This window comes from Ursus arctos, unplaced genomic scaffold (assembly GCF_023065955.2).
Source record: "Ursus arctos isolate Adak ecotype North America unplaced genomic scaffold, UrsArc2.0 scaffold_18, whole genome shotgun sequence".
Classification (NCBI taxonomy): Eukaryota; Metazoa; Chordata; class Mammalia; order Carnivora; family Ursidae; genus Ursus; species Ursus arctos.
Window position 1 is genome coordinate 47,680,262 of NW_026622852.1, and position 27,201 is coordinate 47,707,462.

The following is a 27,201-nucleotide window of genomic DNA, read 5'->3' on the forward strand; positions in this document are numbered from 1 at the left end:
TCCATGGATGTTCCAAACCAGGGCACAGAACTGCTGTAGAACAGATCCCTTTTCCTCCCTCTATCCTTGTGGTCTCTTCTCCCCACATTCTCTCCCATTTTCTTCTCTGCCCCCTGCTCCTTCCAATCCCCACCTGTTACAGAGTGAGACTCCCATTCCTGGAACTGTGGCACCAAGGCCAGCATGAAGGTTTATATGGTAGGAAGGGGGTGTGTGTGTGTTTACACTGCCATTTCAGAGCTGCTGCTCACTCAGATTGCCCAGGGAGCTTTTTAAAAGCATAGATGCCCCAGGGGCCCTACCTCTGGAGATTCTGATTCATCTCAGAGGTGACAAGGGGAGTGGAGAAGGAATTTTCCAGGTGAGACATGGAGGGGGTGGGGGGGGGTCAAGTCCTCTCAGGCAGACTGTGCAGCAAGTACAGAGGGAGTGATGAGGGAGGATGTCATGCTCAGGGACAGACAACAGCCTGTAAGGCCGGGGTGGGGGTGGGGGTGGGGTGCTAGGCCTCACATCTGAGAGGTGGGTGGGATCCAGGGGAACCTCAACTGTCACGCTCAGGGATTCGGACCTGATCTTGTAACTCCTGCCTCACCCCAAAGGGTTACTTTCACAGTGAAAGTAATCAACTTGACAAATGCGGAGTTCTGGAACAAAAGCATTTTCACCTGGAGCTTCTAGAACCTTCCCTAAGAGGCAGGTGGAGGCCTGTCTAGGCAAGCCAGCTCACATCCTGGAAACTTGTGGGAGGACAATTTGCAAGGAGACCTGCCCCCGAATTCATTTCCTCTACTGCCATTCAAGGTAGTTTATTGGCCAATTTCAGTTTATTGGTGGCTGTGGTCTTTGACAGAGCTCCACAGTGCTCGGAAAAAGGAAGTCGTGGAGGCAACAGAGTCGCTTGGACTTCGTGTTTCTCTCTCGAAGGCAAAATAGTGAATTGAGAACAGTATCATATCAACCACATAGTTTCTCTTCTTAACAACTTTTCCCCTCAAAAAAGTGACCTTGTGTTTTGTCATCTACAATGTGGATGTCATCGTGATGTACCATGACAGGCGCCGAAGAGGCTGGCCTGGGCTCGGATCCTGTGTCCGACCTTGGGCTGGTCTGTAGGTATTGGTCGTGTACTTGGGGCCGGGCAGTGTGCAAGGCATTGCAGATATGATAGACCAATGGGTGACAGAAGGGAGTTCCTGTCCTGTTTGGATTAAAGCAAAGAGAAATTAAACTAGCGACGGGTTCAGGGTGTCTGAGGATCTCCAACTCCCCAGGGAAAATAAGTGGGCAGGTGCACCAGAGGGAGTATAGACAAGAAAGATGACAGATGGACAATTGTAAGCTCTCCTTTTTTTGGCCCACAAAGAGCACATGAAGAAGCCAATGTAGCCAGCCCAGGACTGATGGGAGGATCTCACACGCCACCTCTGAAAAACGAAATCCACAGACACTAAATGCAGGCAGAAACAGACTCTCACCCAAGAAAATGAGTAAAAGTGCACACTTTATTATGTACAGCATTGGAAAGGGAGGCCACGTGGAAAACCTCTCGCAGCAACACTCACCCTAGACCCCTTTTATGCTTCCTCCCTCTCAAGCAATGTAATCCCAACCTACTGGGCTATGAATCCACGAGGCAGAGAGGCGAAGACTGGTATCTGCAAATAGGGAAACTCCAGGAGCAGAAGCACGGTTACTCGAAGCCTGAGAAGAGATTTTCAGCCAGGATGTGGGGTTGTTTCCTGGTCCTCATGGGTCACCGCCTCACCAAAGAGATAAGATCATTATTTAAAATGAGTACCTTGGGTTCCAAGCCAAAATGCTCCATATATACCTAATAAACTCAGCTGGAAACTTGGATACATGACTCCAGGTTTCCTAAAATAAGCTTGGAAATGGGGGATCGGGGAGAGGACACTCATAGTCTGGGACTGACAGAGTGATCTCGCTAAGGACAGAGATGCAGGGTGGCTCTGGGTAGGGAAGACCTGTCTAGGTGAATTCAGAGCCTCAAGAAGGAATGTCGCCATTCAGGTGTTTGGACCAGCAGGAAGAATGCCAGTTGCTCAGATTCACAGGCATTTGGAAAACTGAAGGTGCTTCCTATTACTGCAAAATAAGCAGCTGTGGTTCAGAGGGGCTGAGCACTTCCTCTTCTGGCATTGACACAGGTGACAGAAAAAGAGGATTCTGCAAGTAGAAAAAAGACCTAGATCCGTATATATATATCCTAAGCTTGACAGTGTCTCCCCAAGCTCATTGGCTACAATGTGCCCAATATATTGTGAATTCCTTATAGTATTCAATGAACAGGACTGGGAACCAAAATATTTCACAGTGTACAGTAGTTAATAGCATGCAGACAGTAAAGCAGAATGGCTTTCTGAAGACATTTTTTTAAAAAAGTATTAGTCCTTAAGCTATTCAAATGGGTATATAAACAATTGTTTATAGAATTTAGAGAAAGTGTCATTTAAAAAAATCAAACTATTGAGAACCTGATATATGAAAATAGGCAAAAGTGAGAAAAAAGCACTTTTGTGACAAGTATTTAGCTGGTTTGAAAGACCACAGGGGAATCATTTGGTCGTAGAGAGGCCCAAAGAAGTTTCGAGCAAAAAAAAAAGGAAAGAAACATATTATTCTTAAAGGATCTTTGTGACAGTGGATTTAAAAGTATGTCAAGGGTTAACATCATCTTTCTCACTGATCTTGACCATTTCCTCCAATGTTGACAGGTACAGGCAAGAAAACGCCTCCCCTCGAGAGAGGATCATTTTGAAACATGGCCTGGGATTAGAAAGTAAGCGGATGGCAGGAATGTTTCCTTAAGATTCCCCGGAAGTAAGGCACGTGTGGCCCAGAGAAGCTGGTCATTGCCTAAGGTCTTTGCTTTCTGCAACGCATTTGTCCAGCCAGGGTGTCAAGTGGAGGTCATAACCTATTTTCTTGCCTTTGGCCTGCCTGCAGAATGACCCAGTGAAAAGTCAAAACAAGCGGGATTGAACCTATTCCATAATGATCTAAATATATGAACTTTAAAATATTTTAAAGAGTAAGAAATTATCTTCTATAAATCACCGGTCCCTTCCCTGCACCCCTTCTCTTTCTCAGTATCTACAAGCTAACAATTTTCATCTGTTGCTAGGATCACTACACATTCTAAGAACCTTGCAGTCAACATACGGAAAAGGAAAGAGAGGAAGGATAGTCGAGGTCCCGCCCTCCTCTCTCCTTACAGGTTACGGGCTGATTCGGTCCCCACTCTACCCTGGAAAGGAAGGGCACATCTCTGCGTTGGCCTCGGCGGCTCAATGTTTTGCCCCCACAATGCCTTGCAACATGTCTATGGGCAGGGGGAAGACGATCGTGGAGTTCTTCTCGGCAGCGATGGTGGTCAGCGTCTGAAGGTACCGCAGCTGAAGGGCTGCAGGAGACTCGGTGATGACCATGGAGGCCTCTTTCAGGGCCCTGGATGCGTTCATTTCTCCCTCGGCTGCAATGACCTATGGCACGAGAGGAGGGAGCAGTCAAAATGGAGAAAAAGGCAGCTGTCCACCAGCAGACTTCAAACCCAGGTACGTACATTAAACCTTCCAGGGCCGAGCCAAAACATTTTAAGAAAGCAATTTCCAGTTACCCAGTTTCCATATGTCCTTTTTCTCATATCTGATTTGCCTGCGTATGTGCCTGAGATCAAGACGCCCTCTTTTACTGTGATCTTTGGTGCACGCTTCAGGGGACCAGAGAAAGGGACAACTCGAAATACTGTGTAGGGGTGGAGAGTGACCAACGACTGGATACGAATCCTTTTGCAAGTCACATGGCTTTCCAGTTCTTTGATTTTTAAGAAAGGAAAAAGAACCTCACAGAACTGAAAGTTGATGACCATTAAAAATACTTTCTGAGGAGCGGGTGGGTGGCTCAGTAGGTTGAGTGCCTGCCTTTGGCTCAGGTCATGATCTCAGCGTCCTGGGATCGAGCCCCGCATCAGGCTCCCTGCCCAGCGGGCAGTCAGCTTCTCCCTCTCCCTCTACCACTCCCTCTGCTTGTGCTCTCTCTCTCTCTCAAATAAATCAATAAAATCTTTAAAATATATATTTTTTGATGAAGATCGCTATGTAATTTTTTTAGCACATAAATTCAGAGGCAGTACAAAGAACTGCATGGTGTGACTTTAAACAAAACTTCTGTTTCCACCCACTTATTTATGTAAGCAAAGGTTCTTAGTCCTTAGATCCATAAAAATGAAAAGTTAAGACCAGAATTGATGTTTAATCTTTTGGCAATACGTAATAGCCAGCTACAAAGACATGAGTTCTTCATCTTGCTAAGAGAAGCATTTCTAGTAAAAAAAAATTATTAAGGAGAAATTCTGAAACATTTAAATGCCTTGCTTGTAGTCGCATGAATTTTTTTAAAAAATTAATTTTAACTTCAATACTAAATGTGTTGCAGTAGAGTAATAAAATAATTCATGACAAAATATATTGTATTAGGAAAAGAAATCGTGGAGGAGGTAGAGTGAAAATATAAGGAGAAAAAGGGACAGTGAAACATGCCCGACTATGAAGAGCTTATCTACATATTTTAAATAGACGACGGAGTCATTATATTATTTGAATTTCACTGGATACATTTAAAAGAATGAGGTTCACAGTTTTAGTGTAAAATGTCACTATTTAAAACATGCCAGGGATTATATGCTCAGCCAAGTATATCAATTCAAATGAAAACTTTTATAGGTCTATCTAAAATGTGTGATGGGGACATACAGTTTTTCTAAATTCTTTGAGAGGTTATGTGAACATAAAAGTTTGAACGTCACTGGGGTGGTGGGGAGGCTCTGGAGTGAGACAGGCTGGAGCTCAAACCTCAAACCCTTAACCAGCTGAGTGTCCTCGAGGGGGTTCTTTAACATTCTGAGCTCCGGTTTCTTCTTCTTAAAGTAGGAGAGCACCTGCCTTCTTGGGCCACGGGGGGGAAGACAGAAAGCCGCACTGCGTGCGGTACGTATAAATGGAGGCTGTTGTATAGGAATGGCGAGTGGGAAGTCAAGACCTGACTTTCGGATCCACCTATACCTTGAAGCATAGAAGATTTGGAAGCCAAACAAGGCAGCTCCTTTTATTTCAATCCCCAGAAGAGGGGTGAAGATACCAGGATCCTCAAGCTTAACTGTACTGTTCCACTAGGTTATTTTCACATGGATTTCAAAATACTCATGGTTCAGAATGCTCCCGTGAGAATCAGAATCAGAAGCAAGGTCTTAGGACCTGTGGAGTTACACTTACTTATACAGTAAATGTTGGGGAGCTAGGGGTCAAGCCCTGTGCAGGAGCTTGGGGGAGAGAGTGGACCCCTTGCCTCCTTCGGCAACTGGTCAAGGAGGGGACACAGGCACGGACACAGCCAGCTGCGTCCCAGCGTGACAAGCATTGACAGAGACGGGTACAAGGCACAGTGCTAGCCCTCAGAGGAAAGCAGTTTTTGCAGAAGGTGAGGTGGTGAGATAGAGAAGTTGAACAGGACGGGACGAAAGCTTTGCTGTTTGGACAAAGATGAAGAATACTTCAGGCAGCATGCATGGAAAGGTACCGAGGTTAAAAAAAAAGCGGGCGCATTCTAGAAAAATGTAAGCGGCTGAATGTGGTGTGAGGAAGAGGGGAGCCTGTGGTGTTTGGTCTGCAGCCTGTAGCCGGTGGGAAGGTGCTGAACAGTTTCCAGCAGGAACCTCATCAGATCTCGCTGGAGAAAACATGCTGACAGATGTCTGAGGACAGATGAGGAGACACGGAGAGCTGCTGGTGGGACAGCCCCAGAGAGACCGGGGCCATCTGCCAGTAGTGGGGATGGAGGGAGGAACAGGCTGAAGGGCTGTCAGGAGAGCAGAGTATGGGGCTGAGTGGGTACAGGGAGGGAGAGGAACAGAGGTGGAGCCCCCGTTTCTAGGTTTCGGTTGCCTGGGTGGTCCCATTAGGTGAGATGGGGGAAATTGGATATGGTATTACCGAGAGAAGGCACTCAGTTTAGAGGACAAAAACCTTAATTTATCAGGATGTATTACCCCTCCACCCACTCAATTAATAGATGACTAGACCCGGGAAGATGAGCCTGAAAGCACGTGCCAGCATTCTTTCGAAAGTTACCAGAAAGGAAATCAGGAAGGGTGCAAGCGGAAAGGTATTACATTTCAAGTCGTTAAGAGCGGGTCTAAACACTTGAGAAAGAGCTTCGGCTAACGTACTGTCAGGCTTGCGGGAGAGTCTGTCCTCCTTTGTGCCCGGCTCCGTCCTCTCAAACCACGCTTGGGGGCACTTGGACGGTCATTCTCTTCATTGCATGGTGCGCCTCCGTGTGAAGAAAGCACACTTTAGCCATCTGACGGCAAGGGACACACGGGCAGTTTGCAGTTTGGGGTAACGCAAAACGCTGCTGTCGACACCCTCGTACGTGCCTTTCAGTAAACACACGAGGGCACTTCTGTTGGGTACACACTGCCAGATGGTTTTCCAAAGTGGAGGCACCAAATTTAGAGTCTCTAACAAAATTAAGAGCGCCTGGTCCTCCCTCACCCACATGCGGGTCTTTTCTTTTTCTTTCTTTCTTTCTTTCTTTTTTTTTTTTTTTTTTTTAACCATTCTGGTGGATATCCAGTGTGGCATCTGCGTGTGATCTGAATTTGCATTTCCCTGATGGCTAATTAACTTGAGGAATTTCTCTCTGGTGTCTTAGTCTAGAGACCCTCCCCTTTTCTTTCACAATTTACGTATTGAAGAGACAGACTCCCTCTTTTCCATGAGAACCTGAATACATGATTTTTGAGTTTTTGGCCTTATGGTGGTTGCACGGTTACTGTATTTTACGGAAGGGAGAGGCTCCTTGTGATTCTATGTGTTCACCCTCATCTTAAAGGCAGTCACTGCCCAGGTCCACGAGAATATTCTAGATGGTCCCTACGGTCTCATCTAAGTGGGAGCCCAATAATTCAGCATTCTAACCGGCTTCCTCCATCTCCTCCCATTGTTCTCAGGAATTTTCTTTCCTGGCTGGTGGAAACACTTGCACAGAGGCTCTGCCCATCACGGTAAGTCCAGAGGTAGCAGTGAGGAGCAGAGGGGAATTCTAACTTCTACGGCCACTCATCAACAGTGTGATCTTGAGGAAAATCACATAAACTTCCTGGGCTTCATTTTTTTCATCTGAATAGTGGGATGGCAAATAAGGTTCATTTTTGGAGCCAATTCCAAGCAGTTGAGGCTTGTTACCTGGAGGGCAATAGGAGGGTTCTGAGGTCAAGTCGAAGCTCAGGGGAAAACAGTGCTGTGGTTAATTACTGGCAGGGGAATAGGAGGGTGGAGGGCAGCATCTGGGCCAGGTTATTTGTCACCTTCAGAAGGTGATCTCCAAGGACCTTTCGGGCTCTGATAGTCTAAGCCGTCTATGTATGAGAAGTTCCATTCAGTATGGCTTGGAAATGGGGCTGTTGGTTAATGACACATTCTAGGTAAAAGCAATTCCTAATTTTCAAAATACGAATTAGATTATCGTAGGGCATATTTATGTTACCAGAAATGTCACTTAGTCTTCTAAATGTGATGACTTTGAGAGAGAGAGCACCTGCGGGTTCTGCAGGATTACCAAGTTGTCCTCATGAGCATTAATTATCACGTTAGGAAAACCTAACCATTCTGGTTAGTAGAAAATTCTGGGCATAGAGTGTCAAAGGATTTACTGTTCTATTTGGTGCTGGCTAAGAAATTATAGTTCCCGATTTGTGGCTTAAAGGGCTTCCTACTAGAAGGTTAGGGTTTTGTGCTTAGCCGATTATCTCCAGCTACTACTGTTTTCCAACAAAAACAACAGATTGGTTTGCTCCTTGTGTCTTGGGAGATCAGTCAAGTTCATAGCAACCCCTCCTATGAGAACTGACCCTCTTCCTCCACCCATTCATATACAGGCAAGGGCCTGTGGGACGTTATTAATATCTGACTTTGCCCTTTTGACTAAACATTGAGCAAAGAAAATCTCCTTGCTGTGAATTTGGAATCAAGGCTGGTCTGTCCCCTTTAGTGTTCACCTGGGGAGTCAGACACTCTGCCCACCAGCTGTCAGCAGTGAGGTGGGGCCCAGGAGATGGAATGATAAGCTCCCTTCAGTCTTGACTCCAATTCTGCGGTCCCTGGCTCCAATTCTGGAGACTTGAGTCTGCTTCCCTACCGTGGGTTTGGCGAGATATCCCGGTGTGCTTATGTATTAGCTCCAGAAATCCTGTTTCCTAGGTTAGATGAATAGATATTTCCTCGATACCTCTCATCGGGGGCACGCACCCATGCGGGCTCCAGAGGTAGGCAGGGATGGGGATGACAAGGAAGGGGGGGGGAAGCAGACATCAGCGATGTCTGGGAGTAGAGAATAATTAGAAAAAAAATAAAATCTTTGAATGAAACAAAATAGGGAAGGAACAAATGGTAAGCACACTGACGGGACTGCCCAGTTGCTCTGAAGTCAGAACTGTTAATTTGTGCTTAGTGGGGGACCGGGAACACACAGTATGGGACACGCAGTCACAGAAGAAGGTAGCTTTACACGCACTGCTGTGCTCACAGGATGTCGTTCAGCGAAACGAGCAAGGTAGAGAACAATAGGTATGGTATGACCCTACTTTCGTAAAACAAACAAGCCAGCAGTCTAACACCCACGTCAGGTAAAGCCCCAGTATAGACACTAAGCTGTCCCGGGCAGTGGCCCCTGGGGGGATGTGGCTCGAAGCGACAGGGAGGCTTTCAACTTGACTAAACACTTGAGGATTATTTCCATTTTTATATCAATGTTTTACTGTTTTGTAATTAAGAAGAAAACTCAATAGGAAAAAAAACTACAGAAAGAAAGGAAGAAATGAAGAAAGAAAGAAGAGATTAAAGAGAAAAGAAAGGAAAGGAAAGGAGAAGAGAGAAGAGAAGAAGAAAGGAAAGGAGAAGAGAAGAGAAGAGAAGAGAAGAGAAGAGAAGAGAAGAGAAGAGAAGAGAAGAGAAGAGAAAAAAGCAAAGAAAGCAAAGCTACCTTGGCGCGGGCCTCCCGGGAAGCTTCTGCCTCTGCAGCCATCGCTCTCTGGAGCTGCACGGGAAGCTTCACGTCCTTAATTTCCACGCGCTCCACCTTTATTCCCCAGTCATCAGTGGCGTCATCCAGGGTACACTGTTCGGAAGAGAGAAGGCCAGCGAAGAATGCTCAGCCCAGCCCAGAGGCCGAGGGCAGCTCAGTGGGCTGGGGAGCGGACACGGCGCTGGGGGAGAGCCGGGAGAGACGTTAGTTACTCTCTGCCGGGCCGGGTCCCGGGCAGCTGATCCGGGTCTGTTGCTATGCAGGGGTTGGCAAACTTGTCCTCAAAGGGCCAGACAGTGATTGTTTATTTTCAGTCTCTCTTGCAACTATTTAACCGTGCTGTTGTAGGTCAAAAGCGGCCGTGGATAATATATAAACCAGTGGGTATGGTCTCCCGATCATGCTTTACTATTAAAATAGGTGGCAGCTAGCGCCGGACCTAATGTGACTCCGGGTGAGCCATTGTACTTTGTGCTTCAGCTTCGTCCCTTTACAAGGGGAGGAACGAAACCTTCCGTTCTGTTTCCTGCGGTGGCTGTGGGCATCAGGTAAGGTCATAGATTTGACACATGATGACCTTTACACAAATAACAAGATCTCGGATTCTAGTACTTCACCTTTTTTGGACAAGTCAGGTGTAACTCATAATCTAGAACTCTAGGAAGTTCAGAACGCATACGAGTTACAAGGGAGTCATGGGACTCGCGCAGAGAATACAGCTTTCACGACACCCGCACTCTTCTAGAAAGGCCTCAGAACTATTACGCTAAAGAAAAAAGGTTACTGCTGGGGCGCCTGGGTGGCACAGCGGTTAAGCGTCTGCCTTCGGCTCAGGGCGTGATCCCGGCGTTATGGGATCGAGCCCCACATCAGGCTTCTCCGCTATGAGCCTGCTTCTTCCTCTCCCACTCCCCCTGCTTGTGTTCCCTCTCTCGCTGGCTGTCTCTATCTCTGTCGAATAAATAAATAAAATCTTAAGAAAATAATAATAATTAAAAAAAAAAGAAAAAAGATTCCTGCTAATTCTGGAAAAAAAACCCTACACTGAAGGGAATAAAAAAAAATAATGCATGTATCTGAGCTGTTGATCATGAGCTATTTGTGAAAAATATTCCCTTCCATTGAGTTTGAGAAAACCCTCCTATGACGAGAAAAAGGTCGGCCAGTGATTCCCCCTGATTGGATTAGCCAACCGCTAACCCTCTGGCTTCATCTTGGAATTTCCGCTGACTCACAGCCTCACCTGCATGTTGTGTGCAATTTCTTCTCTGTCGGAGAGGATCTGGGAAAGGTTCTTGGTGCCCAGGACGTTCCTCAGAGTTGTTTGTGCCAAAAGACGGGTTGCCGAGTCGGCGTTGGTGATATTCGCCACGGCCAGGGTGGCATTCTGGACGCGGTAATAGACCACGCCATCCACACTGATTGTCACCGAATCCTTGGTGAGGATCTGTAACAGAAAGAAAGCCATTTTACACCTGCCAACCAACTCCTGCTTTAACAGAACTGTAGGCAGCGTTCTTCTACAGAACATCTAAGACACCGGCTGATTGTCTTTAGTAAGTGCTACCGACTGAATGTTGTGTGCCCTCCAAATTCAGATGCTGACAGCCAACCCCCGTGTGATGGCAGGAGGCGGGGCCTTTGGATATGATTAGGTCTTGAGGGTTGAACCCTCATGGTCATCTAGGAACGAGGAAGGAGCCCCTCATATAGGCACTGTGTCTGCTGCTACCCTGACCTTGGATTCCAGCCTCCAGGATGGGGAGCAATAAATTTCAGTCGTTCATGAGTCGCCCAGTGGGTGGGATCTGGTTATAGCCGCCCGAATGGACGAAGACACCAAAGCATCCTAACAATGCCTTTAGAATTTTAACAAAAAACATTACTTCAATCACTCAACACATCTGGAGACACTGACTCGTACTTTCAAAGAGGGTGGGGAATCAAGGGAGCCTTGATGGGACAAAGGAGGGACAGTTGTAGGTGGCAGGGGTGACACCTGGACTACGTCTTGCAGGAAGAAATAATTTCCCGAGGGTGGCGTGAGAGCATGCAGGGCAGGGAGCACAGTGCACGAGATGGCACGGTGCTGTGGCAGAACCTAGGCTTCATGAACTCTCTACGGCAGCACAGTGAGGTCGAACCGAAGGGAATGAGGACTGTTGTTATAGGGGGAGGTCAGGGTAAAAATATATTTTATAGCATGCTACATAAAAATGCTTTCCAGGACATCATGCATCAATGCTTCTTCCTACCCCCTTCAGGGAGGCTTAGTTTGGCTTACAGGTCCTTGGACAGCCGGCCCTTGGGTCTCACTCCTTCCCACTCCCTCCTGCACACACGCTACACAGGACAAGCGGTAGGTCCCACGAACACCATGTTCCGTGTCCCAGGCCTTCGTGCCGGTGTCCCCTCTGCTTGGATGTCCTCTCCTCTCCTCTCCCTCACACCATCAGATGGGCACAAGATTACTCATTATTCAAGACACAACTCAAGTGTCTTTTCCTCTGTGAAACTTCCCTCACTCGGCAGGGTTAAATACTTTTCACTTTGCACCTTACTGCAGTGACCGTGTTACTGGTTGACCTCGTTGCCTCTCTACTGGACTACGCATTTCTTTTCTTTTTTTTTTTTTTTAAAGATTTTATTTATTTATTTGACAGAGAGAGACAGCCAGCGAGAGAGGGAACACAGGCAGGGGGAGTGGGAGAGGAAGAAGCAGGCCTCTAGCAGAGGAGCCTGATGTGGGGCTCGATCCCAGAACGCTGGGATCACGCCCTGAGCTGAAGGCAGACACTTAACGACTGCACCACCCGTGCACCCCTGGACTATGCATTTCTTGAGGGCAGTTTGTCTTTGTCATCTCCAGCAGTGGCAGACTGTTGGATACAGAGCAGGTAGTGAATAAACGAGAGATGACCTGAAACGTGACCCTAGGAATACAGTGATTGAGGCAGAGCGTGGGAGGGGGGGTCAGGAGACCTGAGCTGTACCTCCTGTATCTTCCTTGGTGATCCCTAGTGAGGCTCTTAAACTGCTAGACCTAGAGAGTCCGCATCTCTGAGATGGCGCTAATAACGCTGCCCAGTTCTACGCAAATTGCTTGCAAACTGCTTTGAAGTTGAAGATCCGGTAGAACCAGGCTCTTTTGCGAGTGTGAAGGGCTCTGTAAATGGCAGGTAGTAATGACAACGGTCTTCCATAGCTGTTTATCCCCGTCAGGCAGGAAAGCAGTTATCTTTTCTTCTGATAATCTAAAAATACTTCTAATAGTATATTACCATCTTTGTGTGAAAATTAATTATTTCCCATGATGTGATAGGAAAATGTGTATCATTTCTAAACAGTCTCTTGCCCCTGCGACTGCCACAGCCAGAGCTTTCTAAAGCTGCAGCCTCTCTGCCTGCTGTTTATCGTGGGCAGAGTTTTTATCTTCCTTCATATTAAATTCACAGGGGATCGGAAAAAGGACTGCTCGCCAAGTTCCAATCCACTCCGCGTTCAGCAGCTCGCAGGAGAGGAGAGAGCCGTTAGAAGGCAGCAGCTTCCAGCAAGCCTGCCAGATGTCTGCAGTGTTTACAGAGGAGAATGCCAGGACTCCCAGCTGCCCTGCCAGGGGCTCCTTGTGAGGGTCAATCTTCTCTGAAAGATGGGAACACATGCAGAGAAGACAGCACAGCTCTTAGCCTTGTTCTTGTGGGTATCAGTCATTCCTGGTGTCCCTACATGCATGTGGGTTATAAAGGCCGACCTCACCCACTACTTGGATGGGTACCAGCAAGGAGGTTCCTACGCTGGTTCCTGGAATCGGGGACAAGAGAAGGCCATAGGGCCAGGCTCCACCTCCCTGCTGTGCGCCTGGCCCCTGGCCAGGAAACACTTGACACTATTCTTCGGTCCCTCCCTTCATCCTGTTTCCAGGCTTTCTGTCTGCCTCGGTCATGATGCCTCCCTAGACGTGCGGCCCAGGATGGCCCTCACTACGTCACGGGCCATGAGGGAGCGAACGTCGGGTGCATTGAGCATGGAGCATGGAGCTGAACGTCGCTCCCGGCTCTGCCACTCTGGTCTGGTGGAACCCCTTTGCCCCACGGCAGTTACACGCTTTTCCAGGATCCTGCTGTGAGTTTCCACTGTGATATTACTTGTGAAGTAGTTTGAAAGAGCACAGAGTGTTACTATTATAAAGCATTACATGCTTCATCTAAAATGGCAAATGAGCAGCTCCTAATTCTTTATCCAGAATACAATCAAGAACTTTAAGGAGAATATTGCACTAAGCCGGATTTTCTATCTGAAACCCATAGCAGAGAAATGTGGCAGGAAAAAGGATGACAAACATGATAATGCTAACATCACACTTACGTCAACATTACGCCACGCTTGGTGATGATACACACGTAGCAGCACCGAACTATTTACCAGCCACTATTCTAGGCACTGCACATATAACGTCTCAGGTAGTCCTCACAAGAACCTTCTAAAGCAGGTTCTCCTAGGGACACTTGGGTGGCTCAGTCATTTAGTCAATAAAGTGTCTGCCTTCGGCTCAGGTCATGCTCTCAGGGTCCTGGGATCAAGCCCCACGTCAGGCTCCTTGCTCAGCGGAGAGCCTGCCTCTGCCCCTCCCACCTGCTCGCTCATGCTCTCTCTCTCTCTCTCTCTCTCGATCTCAAAAAAAAAAAGAAAAAAAAAAGAGTAGGTCCTACTATTATGACCTCTAATTTTACAGATGAGGAAACTACGGTACAGAGAGGTTAAGGAACTTGCTCAAAGCCACACAGTTAGAAAATGGTGACAGCAGACAGGCTCTACGCCCATGCTCTCACCACCAACATAGTCTGTGCTTCTCTCATCGCCAGCGACTTTCACACATGACCTCTGTTATTGATGGCAAAAGCCCACCTTACCTCCTGAGGAGGAATGTCAAATGAAATGGTTCTCATGTCCACCTTGATGAAGCTGTCAGTGCAGGGCAGAATAAAAAACAAACCTGCAACAAAGAAACACAGAACATTATCGAGCGACACGGGCACCTTGTCCGTTCGTTCTAACAGAACCAACGTAGCCAGCGGAAGGCAGCTAGTTCGTCTCAGTGCACGGGCCAGATGCCAGGAATGGTATCCTCTTGCTCTCTCCCCCCACCCAACTGCTGCCACCGAGGCCCGTGACGTCATTTCCTGACTCCACCACCACTGGGCGTCTGGGTTTCACTTGGACCAATGCAATCCTTCCCACGTCTTTCTAGGTCTTCCAGGTTCTCTCCTTTGACCCGTTTTCTCGACCAAAGCACAGCAATCTTTCCTGACCTATGGACCCCTGAACGTGCCACACGGGGTCCCGCATGACCTGCCCCGGGGTCCCTCTTTGGCCGCTCCCCTCTCCTCGAGCTCTGTGCTCCCGCTGGGCTGAGCTACCCGCAGGCCCCTGGGCCCATCACACTGCCCCTGCATCGCTCTGCACCATGTTGCCATTTCTGCTGGGAACACCACCCCTCTGGCCAACACCTCTCCGTGCCTCAAGACTCAGCTGAGATGTCACCTCCAAAGCCTGGTCTCATCCTACTAGCTGGGGTCCGTCACCTGTCTCTGGGGTTCCACAGCTATCTGCAATGACTCGGTCATAGGACTTATCACGTGGGATTGTAACGGTTTCCTTTTAGTGCCCGCTAGACAGCAAGCTCCTGGAGGGCAGGAACTATATTTTAGCCTCCCTTGAATTCCCAGAGCCTGGAATACAGTAGGGCTTAAGGGAAGTTTGCCCCCAAAAAGGCATAGAGAATAAAATCTAGGAAGCCTTTAGGAGTAGGAATTCTCATGCTCCAACTTCCACAGCTGTGGCTATTCTTGGCCCAAAATAATCTTATCAGCTGGGATGGGAAGGGGAGGGGAGCCCAGGGAAGGAAAGGGTGATTGTAACAGGACTGGCCAGCACCACTGCTATTGTTACGCGGCGTCTGTTACGGTTTTCCAAGTCGACAGAGAAGGGACCCACGTGAGGGAATTCACATCAACAAGAGAAGAATTTCAGTCTCCAGGCCAACCACCCAGAATTCTAGTACTGACCAGGTCCTTTGGCTCCTCCTTGTAAAATGCGACCCAATCTAAAGATGATGGCTCTTTCATATTCTTTTATGATCTAGGTTAAAAACACAAATAATAATTTAACATGAGGAGTACAACTATTTATATATGCTATATATTTATAGATGGCTTCTTAAATATATATTCTGTTCTAAACAGGTGAGATGCCTCTATTTTGTTTTTTCTCTAAAGTCCAAAGAGTATCAGGGTGCCTGCCTGGCTCAGTCTTTAGGGAATGCAACTCTTGATCTCGGGGTCATGAGTTTGAGCCCCACACTGGGCGTAGGGATTTCTTAAACACATAAAAGTTAAAAAAAATAAAATAAAATCCAAACAGTATCTATAAATAACATGTCCAATGTTTAATTACCAAGCACATAATACCAAATAGTATTTACTATTTTTTTAACTGATTATAAAAGCAATAGTCATCGTATAAAATTTGGGCCATTTGGGCAGTATACAGCCGCAAATCCGTAACTCCACTCCTCAGCCGCTACCGTCACCATTCAGATACTCATGCATTGTTAATACAGAAAAAAACAACAAAAACCAACTAAATTTCCCATAGCTTGTCTCCCGATTCCTTTAAATTATAATAATAAACTTATCTGAAAATTCTTGGAGCATATTTTACCTTCCTAGGAAGATGTAAATGACAGTCATTTGTCGAAGTATTAATAACTTTATGGAAAAAATAACCAGCCATCGGGGGGCCCTTACCATATGCCAGGCATTGGGATAAGTATGTTTAAATACATCATTTAATCCTCACAACAGCCCTATGAAGTGGGTGTTGTTACTTCCTCCCATTTTACAGGGAGGAAACGTGGCAAAGGTCACACAGTGAACAATGGAGCCAGCAAGCAAAGCCCAGTGTCTGGACTCTGGACAGGACCACCCCACATTCCTGATTTCAGAAGATTTCAGATGGGGATCCTTACTCTAACCAATGAGAAGGACTGCCTGGACCATGGCTGAAAGGAAGTCCCCAAATCCCATTACAAGAGGTGACTGGAGGGAATTTTCCAAGGGAGAGATGAAGGAAAAAGAATTCAGGCCGGTAGGTCTCTCTCTTTTTCACACACGTACACACAATGTGGGCTTATGTGGTGACGGGGTGACCCCTTTGCAGACTCCAGTGACATAGTCTTTACCTTTATGCACATCCATATCGATATTGGGAAAGTTATAACCGTGAACAAGAACGAGACAGCCACCAAAATCCAGCCACAAGGTCCAAGGCCTGTACTGGGGCCATCTGTGCAAACAAAAAATATACAACTCTTGTCATTGTGATCAGCACATTCCCACCACTTTCACCCTCTGTTCACTGAACACACCGAAGCTCGTTGGCATCTACTGTTTTACACGGATTTCCCCGTCTCAGCCCTGTAACAACCCTGACGTGCAGCTGCTGCTGTTTCTCATCTACTTAACGTGACAAGGATTTCCCACTTTATTTTTTATCCTGAAAACATTTATTAGGCACCTAATATTTATTATGTCCTGTGCTCTGCCCTGGAGTGGTAAAAGTGAGTAAGATCGGATCCCAGCTATCAGGAAAGTTCAAGTTCAGGGGGCAAGACAGATAATTATAACATTAGGCGGTAAGTGTAGACATAGACTGTCGAGCATTTTGAAACCACAGAATAGGGGTAACTTACGCAGCTAGGACAGAGGTGACAGTGGGGGGGGGCGGGTACGTGATGGTGGAGGTTGTCAGAGGGGCTTCCTGAAGGACATAACAGTTAAGGAAGATACCAAAAGGGCAGGGAAGGAAGGCAAAGAGCATTTAAGCTGACAGGCAGCTTAACTAAAGGTGAACTGCATGCGAGTTCACGGCACCTGCACCGTAATTTATTACCCTTCTCCGGATGATTAGACACACTGTTTCTGGTTTCTTGGGATCATTAACAATGTATCATAAACATCTTTGTACATAGCTTTCCTCTCACTTTTCTAATTGCTTCCTTTCCTGCAACATGAACTAGCTCTTGTCTTACTAGGAAGGTAATACACGCTCCACTGCAAGAATTGCAGAAAAAGTATAAAAAGGGGGAAATTATTCAATCCAGAGATGATGAATATTCTTCCAAACCACACACCTTTATAACTAAAATCTGTGAACTATTTTTCTCCCCTCTATTATTCTCACCTTTTTTTTAGCCTTTGTTGCTATGCATCTGTGCTTTAAAAAAAATTATGTATTTATTTGAGAGAGAGAGAGAGAGAGCACGAGCAGGGTCAGGGGGAGGGGGAAGCAGACTCCCCGCTGAGTAGGGAGCCCGCCTCCGGGTTCAGTCCCAGGACCCCAAGATCATGACCTGAGCTGAAGGCAGATGCTTAACCAACTGAGCCACCCAGGTGCCCTTCATCTGTGCTTTTTCTGTTTTAATTTTTTTTATCAGTTATACTTGTATAAAGTTTAAAAAGTCCCAAAGTTCTCCAAGATTAGTACAAAAAGAGAGCAGTCCCCTGCTTACCTCTTCCAGTTTTGCTTTCCTCAAAGGCAACTGCTCTGTTGGCTGAGTATTTTGGTCTATACCTCCATGTTTCTAAATAAAATGCTGATGTTGTTACTTGTTGCCTTCTCCACTTTGAGCATGACTTAATGACTTTCCACTATGGAAGAGGATTTAGCTTCTCTGCACCCCATAAATATACCCCTCCTTCTAATGATATCATCATTTTGGTTAGGTTGTTTTCAGATTTTACATTTCATGAATATGTAAATGCAATTCAAAGCTAAGCCAGGTAGGGATGTTTAATTTGTTTTTCTGTCCCATACCACTTTTTGGTTTTTTTCTCCATGTCTTGCTTTTTCTTTCTGCTTAGTTTTTAATGCATGTATTGATTCAACCTCAAAGCTCTCATCAATGGTCTGTCTCCTCTCACAAGGGTTAGGTATTCTACCAATTTCCTCTTCTAAGAGAGTGTCTCTTGAAGGAGTGTCTGGACTTGCTCTCTTCGGTCGTGCGAGCAGCTGGTCTGGGACTGCCTTCCCTCCCATCCTGGGAAACCGCCTTCACTTCCTGGGTTGTGTTTTCCACTTTCCGTATCCAGCATCTTCCACACTCCTAGCTTGTTTTTCCTCTCTGTGGAGGGCGGAGGGACGGAGAAGGCCCAGGGATACGATCACTTCTCTCATGAACCACAGAAAGCTTCTGCAATATTTCCAGGAAACTGTCTTAATAACGAGGGAGATCGGCAAGAGGGAAAGAGGCAGGCCGGGCAGTGGTTATGGCTGGGAAGGGCAAAGATGGCAGGGAGACAGGCCTTTGAAGCCACAGCAGGCCAAGAGATGAGCAGAGCTGAGGCTGACAGCATGGGAGAAGAGGGACACAAGGTGGCCTCCAGGTCAAGTGCTCTGAAACACAGGATGCAAGCCCAGAAATACTACAGATGACTTTATGGTTTTCTGGTCCTGTGTCACAGTGTGAGGTAAACGTCCTACGCACACCTGGATAAAAGCGCCCTAAGTTAGTCTCCCGGAGGTTTCTGAGTTATAGTTTGTGGGGTCGTTGACAGTTTACTGAGAGGATATTCCAAGCGAGGACACACTGCTGCTTGCGCGGGAAGTTCCATTAGGCATTATCACAACTGACGATAATCACAGCTGTCACTTATAGACGATGTGTCACAAGCACTGTGTTCAGTTACTCGAGACGTGTATGTCATTTACTCTTTACAAAGCCCTGTGAAGTTAAGTGTTTCTTTTAAAGATTTTACTTATTTGAGAGAGGGAGAGAGAGAGAACACACGCAGGGGGAGAGGGAGAAGCAGACTCCCAGCTGAGCAGGGAGCCTGATGTGGGGCTCGATCCCAGGACCCTGGGATCACGCCCTGAGCGAAAGGCAGACACTTAACCGACTGAGCCACCCCGGCACCCTAAGTATTTTTAATTCCATTTTACAAATGGGGTAACTGAAGCAACAAAGCCTTCCCAAGCCACACTGACGGAGGAGGACCTGGGATTCAAACACAGGTCATCCTACCCCAGAGCTCATGTTCTAAGTCAATTCACTCCTTCGGTCCTTTGCCTCTGAATTAAAAAATCCTCATGAAAGGAGTTTTCGTGTTTGGAGCACTTTCTCAATACAGTATCCAAACTGGGAAAGCATGGTCGGAGTTCTGAGAATGGAATCTGATATTCCTACTGAGGAAGGCCTCTTAATTCCAGCTGGGCCTATTTATAGCATGACAGTCTCGAGGCTGGTGGCCAGGCTCAGGTCTAGGCTTCCAAAGTGAACTGGGGTCCAAACAAGGAACAGACTGGCCACAAATACTTTTCTGACAGCATCTGGTTCCTTCTAAAATGCTGCCCAAGCCTCCTGTTTCCAGGCAAAGCTCATAGCTCTGTGTCCTGAACATATTAGACTATAAACTCTCTGAGGGCAGCGATGTTTCTTATTCTTCTCTTGCTCCCGCCCAGTCTCTTCCCGTGTGTGTGTGTGTGTGTGTGTGTGTGTGTGCATACGTGTACACGCGCTCATTTCCACTGTGACGTGTTTTTGAAAGCCCCACATGAATACATGGGATTACAAATGAAGAGGAACAAGAAATGAAGTGAGTATCCTAAAAACTGGGTTGGTCTTTCACATCTCAAATGCTCCGCTGGAAAGAATCGGTGTATACCCCGGGGATGGCACTGTTTCGTATTATGCTAGTGCCTAAACTATCCCATTCTCAACCCTTGAAATTTGTCCCCATCTGGTATTAGCTCCTAAAAGGTATACAGATCACATGCCTCGGACAGGTGAGGCTTCAACTTCACCAGGCTATCAGTGAACCCTTCATCCTCCACCATTTCTGGGCCAAAGAAAAGAAATTCTCAGCTACTCCCCCAGATTTCATGAAATTCATTCCCTTCAAGTTTCTCATTCATTACTTTGAAGATTGGATCCTCCCTACCAGCTGCATGAGGTAAAAGACAAGTACTGAGCAATCAGCATTCCTGAGATACTCTGGTTGCTATTGCTGGGTGGGAACACTCCTAAAGATTAGTGATCCCATGACACTTGGTCATAAATGCTACTTGGCCACGGTTGATTTTTTTCTTTGACTACCAACTCTTCTGAAAACTGCATTAAATTTTTAACTGACCAAAGCAAGGTTTTGACAATGGATAGAAGTGGATACATCAACACTGTTTAACTCAATATTCAAACTGGGCTTATCTCCACGGAACTGACATAAATTTAAAAAAAAACACTGCTTTTTTCTCTTATTTTAAAAGTAAAATATTGTCCTCATAAAAATTTGAAATTGTAGCTAAGGAAATTAAAAAAAGAAAAATTATCTATACTTTCATTATCTCTAGAAGGCGATGATTTTCCTGCCTTGCTATGTGTCCTCTAAACCTTTCCTACCCTGCTTTTTTTTTTTAATGACATAATGGTATACATAATAATTTTGAATCTGCTTTCCCCCCATATTGTGAAATCTTTTCATGTCAGCACATACTCTTCATTATTAAAGGTCGAATAGTAATAGTCCATTGTTCCATGAACCTAATGAACATTTAGGTTATGTCCAATTTTCCCAAATAGAAACTCTGTTGCTCGCATATACACTTACTAAAATTTCCATGCATTTTTATTGTGCAAACTAATTTTGCTGAAAAGATGAAATTGCATAATTCTTAAATTTCTCTCATTCTGGAGGTATCTTTAATTATTACTAATAATAGCCATTTATTGAATGTCTATCACATTGCCAGCCACAAGTGGACTCCTTATATATCATCTTTCTAATATTCACAAAAGTCTGTAAAGTAGGTATGAAATATTCCTCCTGGAGTTCCAGGGTAATAAAGCAAAAGACTTTCTGAGCTGAGACAGAAGAAAAGAAACAAAACCACGAAACAAATGAAAACAAAACAAAACAAGTTGTATGGTAATTTTTGTTGGGTGAGCGTCCAAAAAAAGCAGTAAAATAATCTTTGCAAGTTGATAACACAGGCATAATTTCAGAACTCTACATGTCGTTCATGATACGGTATCAGCTGACTTACTAAAAGGGCTACTGAACTTGGCACTGCTGGAAATCATGTGCAATAATAAATTCCATTTATCATTGAAATTTTGTTCTAAAGTTCAAAAGATTAGATTTCCTCTTCAGGGAAAGGCCAGAAAGGTCTTACACAATATCTGAAAATCTAACTCAAGATTCGTTTGCATGAATACACACAAAACGAAAAAGATGAGCCCAAGGATTGTTGCAAGGCCTGAACAGCAACATTTAAGGCCAATCTTTTCCTTCCCCTTTCCTGGAAGGCAAGTGAAGCTCTTCACCGCTTCGTGCATTGCCAAGAACAGTGCTGTTTGGGTGGGGAGAGATAAGAGGGCTAGGAATTTGGTCTCACAAACATGCTCACAGCATGGTCCTAACAGCACTTTTTAAGGAGCAACGGTAGGTCGAAATGAAAGGTCTTGGCAATTTCTGAATTTTTCTGAAAGGTAGAAATATTCAGGATATAATATTTCTGATTATATCCTCCCTCTCCTTCTGCCCTTCCATGCCCTGCTCGTGCTCTCTCTCTCTCAATCAAATAAATAAAATCTTTTTAAAAAATAAAAATAAATTAAAAAAAAAGAAAGACAGGAAGGGTAGGGAAAAAACAGAAGAAAAGGAAAAGAAGAGAAATGGAGAAAAAAGTGAAGAGAGAAACAAAAATGAGGCAGCACACTGCAGAGAGAAAAATGACACCAGGTGGAGCGAGAGAGGGGCAGAGCTTAGCACACAGTAGGGACTCAATAAATGTATGTTGAAAAAATGTCAGTATTTAGTTGGAGATCACAACTTGCATTTGTTTGGGCAGAGGCTTTCAAAGCAACAAGCACACACTATAACCCATCTTTCAAATGATTATTTTAATTAGGCATGGTTTATAGTTCTTCGAATGCCCGTATCCTTAAACCTCTAGGGAAGAAATTATTCTCCCGGCTGGAGTGACTTCAGGCCAGATGGTATCAAGTTAAGAACCATGGCCGGAGACAGTACCTTTTCCTCCCTATTAGAAACCATCTATGGCTACAATACCGGACCAAAAGATCCGATACTGGTGAAGCATTATGGGATCTGAGTCATAAAAGGTGTTTACCATGAGATATTAGAAAAAGGGAATGGACAAACCCTTTTAAGAAGGATTTCCAATACAAGTTGAAAAAAAGGAGTCCTTCGCATTGCTTGAAAAGAGTAAGGAAATTAAGTGTAAATATTTTCTTTCCCAAGCATCTTGGGGGTTTTCTGTAGCTTTTCTCCATTCGACTGTTCTAGCCCTAAAGCAGGAGGAAAAAGAGGTGAGGGTGTCATGAGTAATTTTAAATTAGAACCCCCTGAGTCTTAAATAGGCCCCCCTCTCCAAAGCGCCTAAAGCACTTTACCCCCTCTAAAACACATTTAGCATACTTGTCATTATCCTATTCAAGGTCTATCTTCCTCATAGATTTTGATCTTCTTAAAACGACATAGCATGATGGTTTCAAAGCTGGCTCTGCCGTTTATTATTTGTATGATCTTGTGAAAGTTTCTTAATTCTCTGTGCTTCAATCTACTCATTTAAAAATAGGGCCAATAGGAGTACCTCCTGAGAGGGTTAAATGTGAAGATAGATGAGCTAATACAGCAGACATCTAGAGCAAAACAGGTACTCGAAAAACATCTCCCAAGTAAATGATTGTTGACTACAGTTCAGAATCCTTCTCTGTCCCAAAGCAGTTGTCAGAATGAATATGTCTGGGCTGAATATTGCCCATAGCTGGAAAGATAGAAACAGTTATATTCAGAAAAATTGGAGAAAAACAATTTCATAATGTTATTAAGTGAATTAAATTTAGACTAGAGCTGAAATATATTGAGAACAAAACCCCTCCTCCTTCTTCCATTGTGTTTTTCTTCCCCCCAGCTCCTTTATTTGCACATCTTAAAAGTATCTACAATGAAATTTTTCTCATAAAAGTCTTTGGAGGGCAACAACATTTTATATAAAAATGGGGGGGGGGGCTGGCTCGGTTGGTAGAACATGCAACTCTCAATCCCAGGGTCATGAATTCAAGCTCCACACTGGGCATTGAGCTTGCTTAAAAAAAAAAAAAAAAAAAGTGGGGCGGGGCAGACAGAAGCACAGTTCTTCAACTGAGGTCAAGAAGCTGAGCAGTGGCTAAGAGCTCAGGGTTCTGGGATCAGATTCCAATTCTACCACTAACTTTTCTCAGTGGTAAAATGAGGGAAAAGAACAATACTTATCTCATATAAAAACCAACAAAAAGTACTCGACGCTCGGAAGTATTCAATAAATAGCAGCTGCTATTTTTATTACAACTTAAAGATCATATTGATACAGTTTATAGGCATAAACTTTTCAGTAAGTGAATTGCCTTCTGGGACCTAAACACTGCTGAGAAAATATCAAGACTAACAATCTGCCTGGGGACTCTATCTCTGGAGGAGAAACAGACTACATCTGAGCAGGACAACACAGCTCTAAATCATCTTGGACCGTCTTTCATACAACTTTTTGCCCATAAAGTTAAATTCCCTGCAATAATTACTAGGTTTTCTGAATAGTCATTGTTAACTTCATTCTTTGTTTTCCCCATTAATGAATTATCTCAATAGTTGACATTTCAATGTTTCAAAAGTACATTCACATAAATTTTCTCATTTGATTCTTGAAACCTTGGGAGACAGTTACTACGGGTAAGATTATGTCCAGGACAGAGATAAAGAATTGGCGAGGGAGGCTGAGACTTACCCAAGGTGACCCAGGTAGTAAATGATGGTATTGAGATCTCAATTCAGATCTTTGAATTCTAAATTCCACTCTTACCGTAAGTATGTTCACAACTGGACAAAGTTGGTATAATTTTTACTGGCTGATACTTTATGACAGACATCTTCAGAGGCTAATCTACTGAAATGTCAGGCTAAATGCCTGGGGTTTAAGTTTCTTTACCAATCCCAGAGTATAGACAAAGATTCAAAAAGAATGGAGAAAGGAGAATTGACACACACTTCCTTTTTCCCACTGACTGTAATCTAACCTTTTTCCTTCCACACTTCACAATGTATTACCATGACAATTGTAATTCCTTTACCAAGATAATATAAACCCAGACAAATAGTCTATCTGTAATAAGAACATATAATAAGGAAACGTCTTAATACACACACACACACACACACACACACACACACACACACACACATATATATGCATATGCCAGCTTTACTAGACATGGTCATTGGTTTGAGTTAATTTATGACCATTGATGGTTTAACTCAGATTAATTATTAAAGAAGTTACAAAGTTCTCCCCAATCTGATCAGCTGTAACAACTGAAATAAACAAATCAGTCCCTTGATTCTGCTTATTTTCAGGCATTCTCCCAAAGGGATATATTCTGTTGACATGCCTCTTAATTATAATAATACATTTCTTTGCAATCCACCTGCATTATTTCATTACAAAGTGAAGGCACTGGCTCTTGCCCTACTAGGTTTGGTCATATTCATATTCCTAAGACTGTCAGCAAAATCACAAAAGGACAGAGTTTGGGCTTTTCTATTCCACTGCCTCCCTCATAGGCAGCTTTCTGGAGATGTCTTATTCAAGAGGTCTGGACTGAAGCTAGGTTCCTTTGGGCTTTCTTTGTTGTCTCTCACCTTCAGTGAAGTACTGACGTCTGAGAAGGTCCTCTCTGGGGTATACATTTTGGAGGTAGCTCTAGGATAGGGAAAATGGAAAATCACATAGCCAAGCTTTGAAACCTAGCTCTGAAGCACACACATGTGTGATTTTTCTACTCTGAGCCCTGGCTTCCTTGCTGTAAAATGGTGGATAATGTTTTCCTTGTGGAGCTGTTAGAAGACTGCAATTAGATCATGTTTGTAAAGCACTTAGGCTCTGTTTGACCCATGGCAAGCACTCAATAAATTCTATTTAATAAATTCTAGTAATGGCTTTCCTACCAGTGTTGGATCTCAAAAGTTTATATTAAAAAAAAAAAAGATGCTAGACTTCACTAGACTAAGCAAAATTTTGTTTGTATGTATAATTTTCTGAGGAGCACACAGTTTTCATTAGAGTCTGAAAAAACATTCTGTCTAAAAAAAAAAAAAGTTAATCGTAGAACCAAGAAAAAGAACTTAGAAGTGAAAACTGGTCTGTGACCATGAAAAAACAAAGGGATATTAAGTATAAATACAGATCACGTGTATTCCCAAAGAACGTCTACAAATAGATTTCCCACTGCTTTCACCAAACTGCTAATACTGTCCTCATAGTCCCTCTGTCTCCCACCAGAAAAGGTCAGGGCACAGAGGGAAGTATCCTACCCACCTTCCCATCTAGGATAAGACAACCAACTATGAAAGAGGTGGACTGCAAGTTTGAGAGTCGGTCAAAACCCGATTTAAAATATGGCCCCATTAATGATAAACTGAGTGACTCTGAAGTAATTCAACCTCTTTCAGTATCCGTTTCGTCAAATACATCCTTCCTGTTACACTACTGATTTGGGAAAGTAACTCTCCAATGTGCTTAGCAGAGAAAAGTGAGGGATAATTCTTTTGATGCTCCTGGGAAGGGTGGTTGGGTAAAGGAATGGGAGTTATATTAGATGGGTGGACAAAGCTTGCTTTACAACTAATCAGAATAGTTAAGTCCAATATCATGTTCTTTGTGGGATGCTGGAAAAGCCCACCCAGCCCCCCTAAAATGTCGCTCTCTCTGTCAGCCTGTCTGAAATTCCATCCTTAGAAATAATTCCTTTGGATCACTATGAGCCCCTGGGAGGGACCCAGCCCCCCCCCTTCGGGGAGGACTGTCACCTCTCTATTGCAACCCCACCCCTACCCCAAGGAGTTAGACAATAAAGGTTCAAAGTGATAGCCCTCTCAAGGGTACTAGTTCCTTCACAGGGAAACAAAATGGGCCACTCAAGGTTTTTTCCTTCAAGACAGGGAGGGCCCTGGTAGGGTGGGAGTACTTAACGAACTCCTGGTGAGAAACAAAAGCCCCGAAGGCGAGGTCCCCAGGACAAAGGGAGTAAAGAGGGGGCAGGATAGGGCAGAAAGTAAAGCTGGGAAGAGAGGAGAAAGAGACTTTCTTCTTTTCTTCCACAAATGTAACCTTTTATATGTGAGGGGCGGGGGCAAAACCTCACAGGTCAGTCTTGCTTCTTAAGATGAAATCGGCCAGAGGTAGGGCTGGGGGAGCAGGAGTTCTTTTCAGTTCCGGGGAAGGGGGGGCTCACTCTGGGAGTAGGCGAAGGCTGGCTGGAGGGGACGGGGTGGGAAGGAAAGGGGAGTCGCGCGACAGGAAGACGCAGGGTCCTGGGTGTGGGGTGCAGGTTTGCGCCCCGGCTCCACCGCTCGCTGGCCGCGAGTCACTTAAGCATCTCCTTGCCCGCATGCATGCCACGAGATGATAAACGCGAAGCGCTGGCCCAGGGCCCCGGCATCTGGCAACCGCTGGAGCACGCGAGCCCCCGCTTGGCTTCAGTGTTGGAAACGTGCCCTGCAGTGGGTGCGTCCCCCGGGTGCCAGGCAAGCCGCTGTGCACTCTGCACCCTAACATCCCTAAATCTGACCCCCCCAGCCCGCAGAGCAGGGTTCGCTATTCTCAGCGTCACCGAAGCTTAAAGCAGCGGTCGCATGGCTCAAACGCGACGGAGACGAGCCTGGGACAACCAGGCTGTGGCTCGTTCCCGAGGGGAGGGCTGGGGGCGGTGGGCGACGGCGGGGGGCTCACCCCTGAAGGAGTCGGGGAGCCGCCGGGCTTCGGCGTCCCCTGTTTGCCGCTTCTCAGCCATGCTGCCCGAGCCGGAGGCGCCGCTCTCACGTCCTCGTCAACGATGCTGGAACAGCTTCCGCGAAGAATGCTTGGCAAAGACGCGGGGCAGAGACCCAGGCTCCAGTCTCGCCCCCTCCCCGCTGCCCGACCAATCGACGCTCGGGACGGAGGGGGACACGCCCCCCCCCCCCACGCTCCGCCCGTCCGCCCGCC

General features: G+C 45.5%; 1 protein-coding gene and 1 long non-coding RNA gene across 3 annotated transcripts; both read right to left on the reverse strand.

Annotated features, from left to right (window-relative positions):
* Positions 1 to 1,487: 1,487 nt before the first annotated feature.
* STOM (stomatin) lies at positions 1,488 to 27,179 on the reverse strand. 2 transcript variants are annotated; one of them, XM_026513890.3, is made up of 8 exons: positions 26,947 to 27,091; positions 16,346 to 16,449; positions 15,171 to 15,243; positions 14,016 to 14,098; positions 10,349 to 10,552; positions 9,064 to 9,198; positions 3,271 to 3,506; positions 1,488 to 1,763 (listed from the first exon to the last, which is right to left on the reverse strand). In XM_026513890.3, exons 1-7 carry the CDS (start codon positions 27,005 to 27,007, stop codon positions 3,312 to 3,314), a joined length of 855 nt encoding a protein of 284 aa, XP_026369675.1. In that variant the 5' UTR covers positions 27,008 to 27,091; the 3' UTR covers positions 1,488 to 1,763; positions 3,271 to 3,311. The 2 variants fall into 2 exon arrangements, with proteins under 2 accessions (XP_026369675.1, XP_057169717.1); XM_057313734.1 differs by lacking the exons at positions 1,488 to 1,763; positions 3,271 to 3,506 and having other exon boundaries at positions 6,589 to 9,198; positions 26,947 to 27,179.
* Positions 18,010 to 24,909, reverse strand: LOC130544049 (uncharacterized). Its single transcript, XR_008959977.1, has 2 exons — positions 24,858 to 24,909; positions 18,010 to 22,950 (listed from the first exon to the last, which is right to left on the reverse strand). It is a non-coding gene; the product is annotated as an uncharacterized LOC130544049 (long non-coding RNA).
* Positions 27,180 to 27,201: the final 22 nt, after the last annotated feature.

What these genes read in the sequence shown, in the direction of transcription:
- STOM (XM_057313734.1), bottom strand. Translation starts at nt 27,007, where the DNA reads ATGGCTGAGAAGCGGCAAACAGGGGACGCCGAAGCCCGGCGGCTCCCC. An exon ending in CGATATGGATGTGCATAAAG is followed by an intron (nt 15,244 to 16,345) that starts GTAAAGACTATG and finishes TTTTTAACCTAG; the next exon opens with ATCATAAAAGAATATGAAAG. An exon ending in AGGAGGAGCCAAAGGACCTG is followed by an intron (nt 14,099 to 15,170) that starts GTCAGTACTAGA and finishes TCTTTGTTGCAG; the next exon opens with GTTTGTTTTTTATTCTGCCC.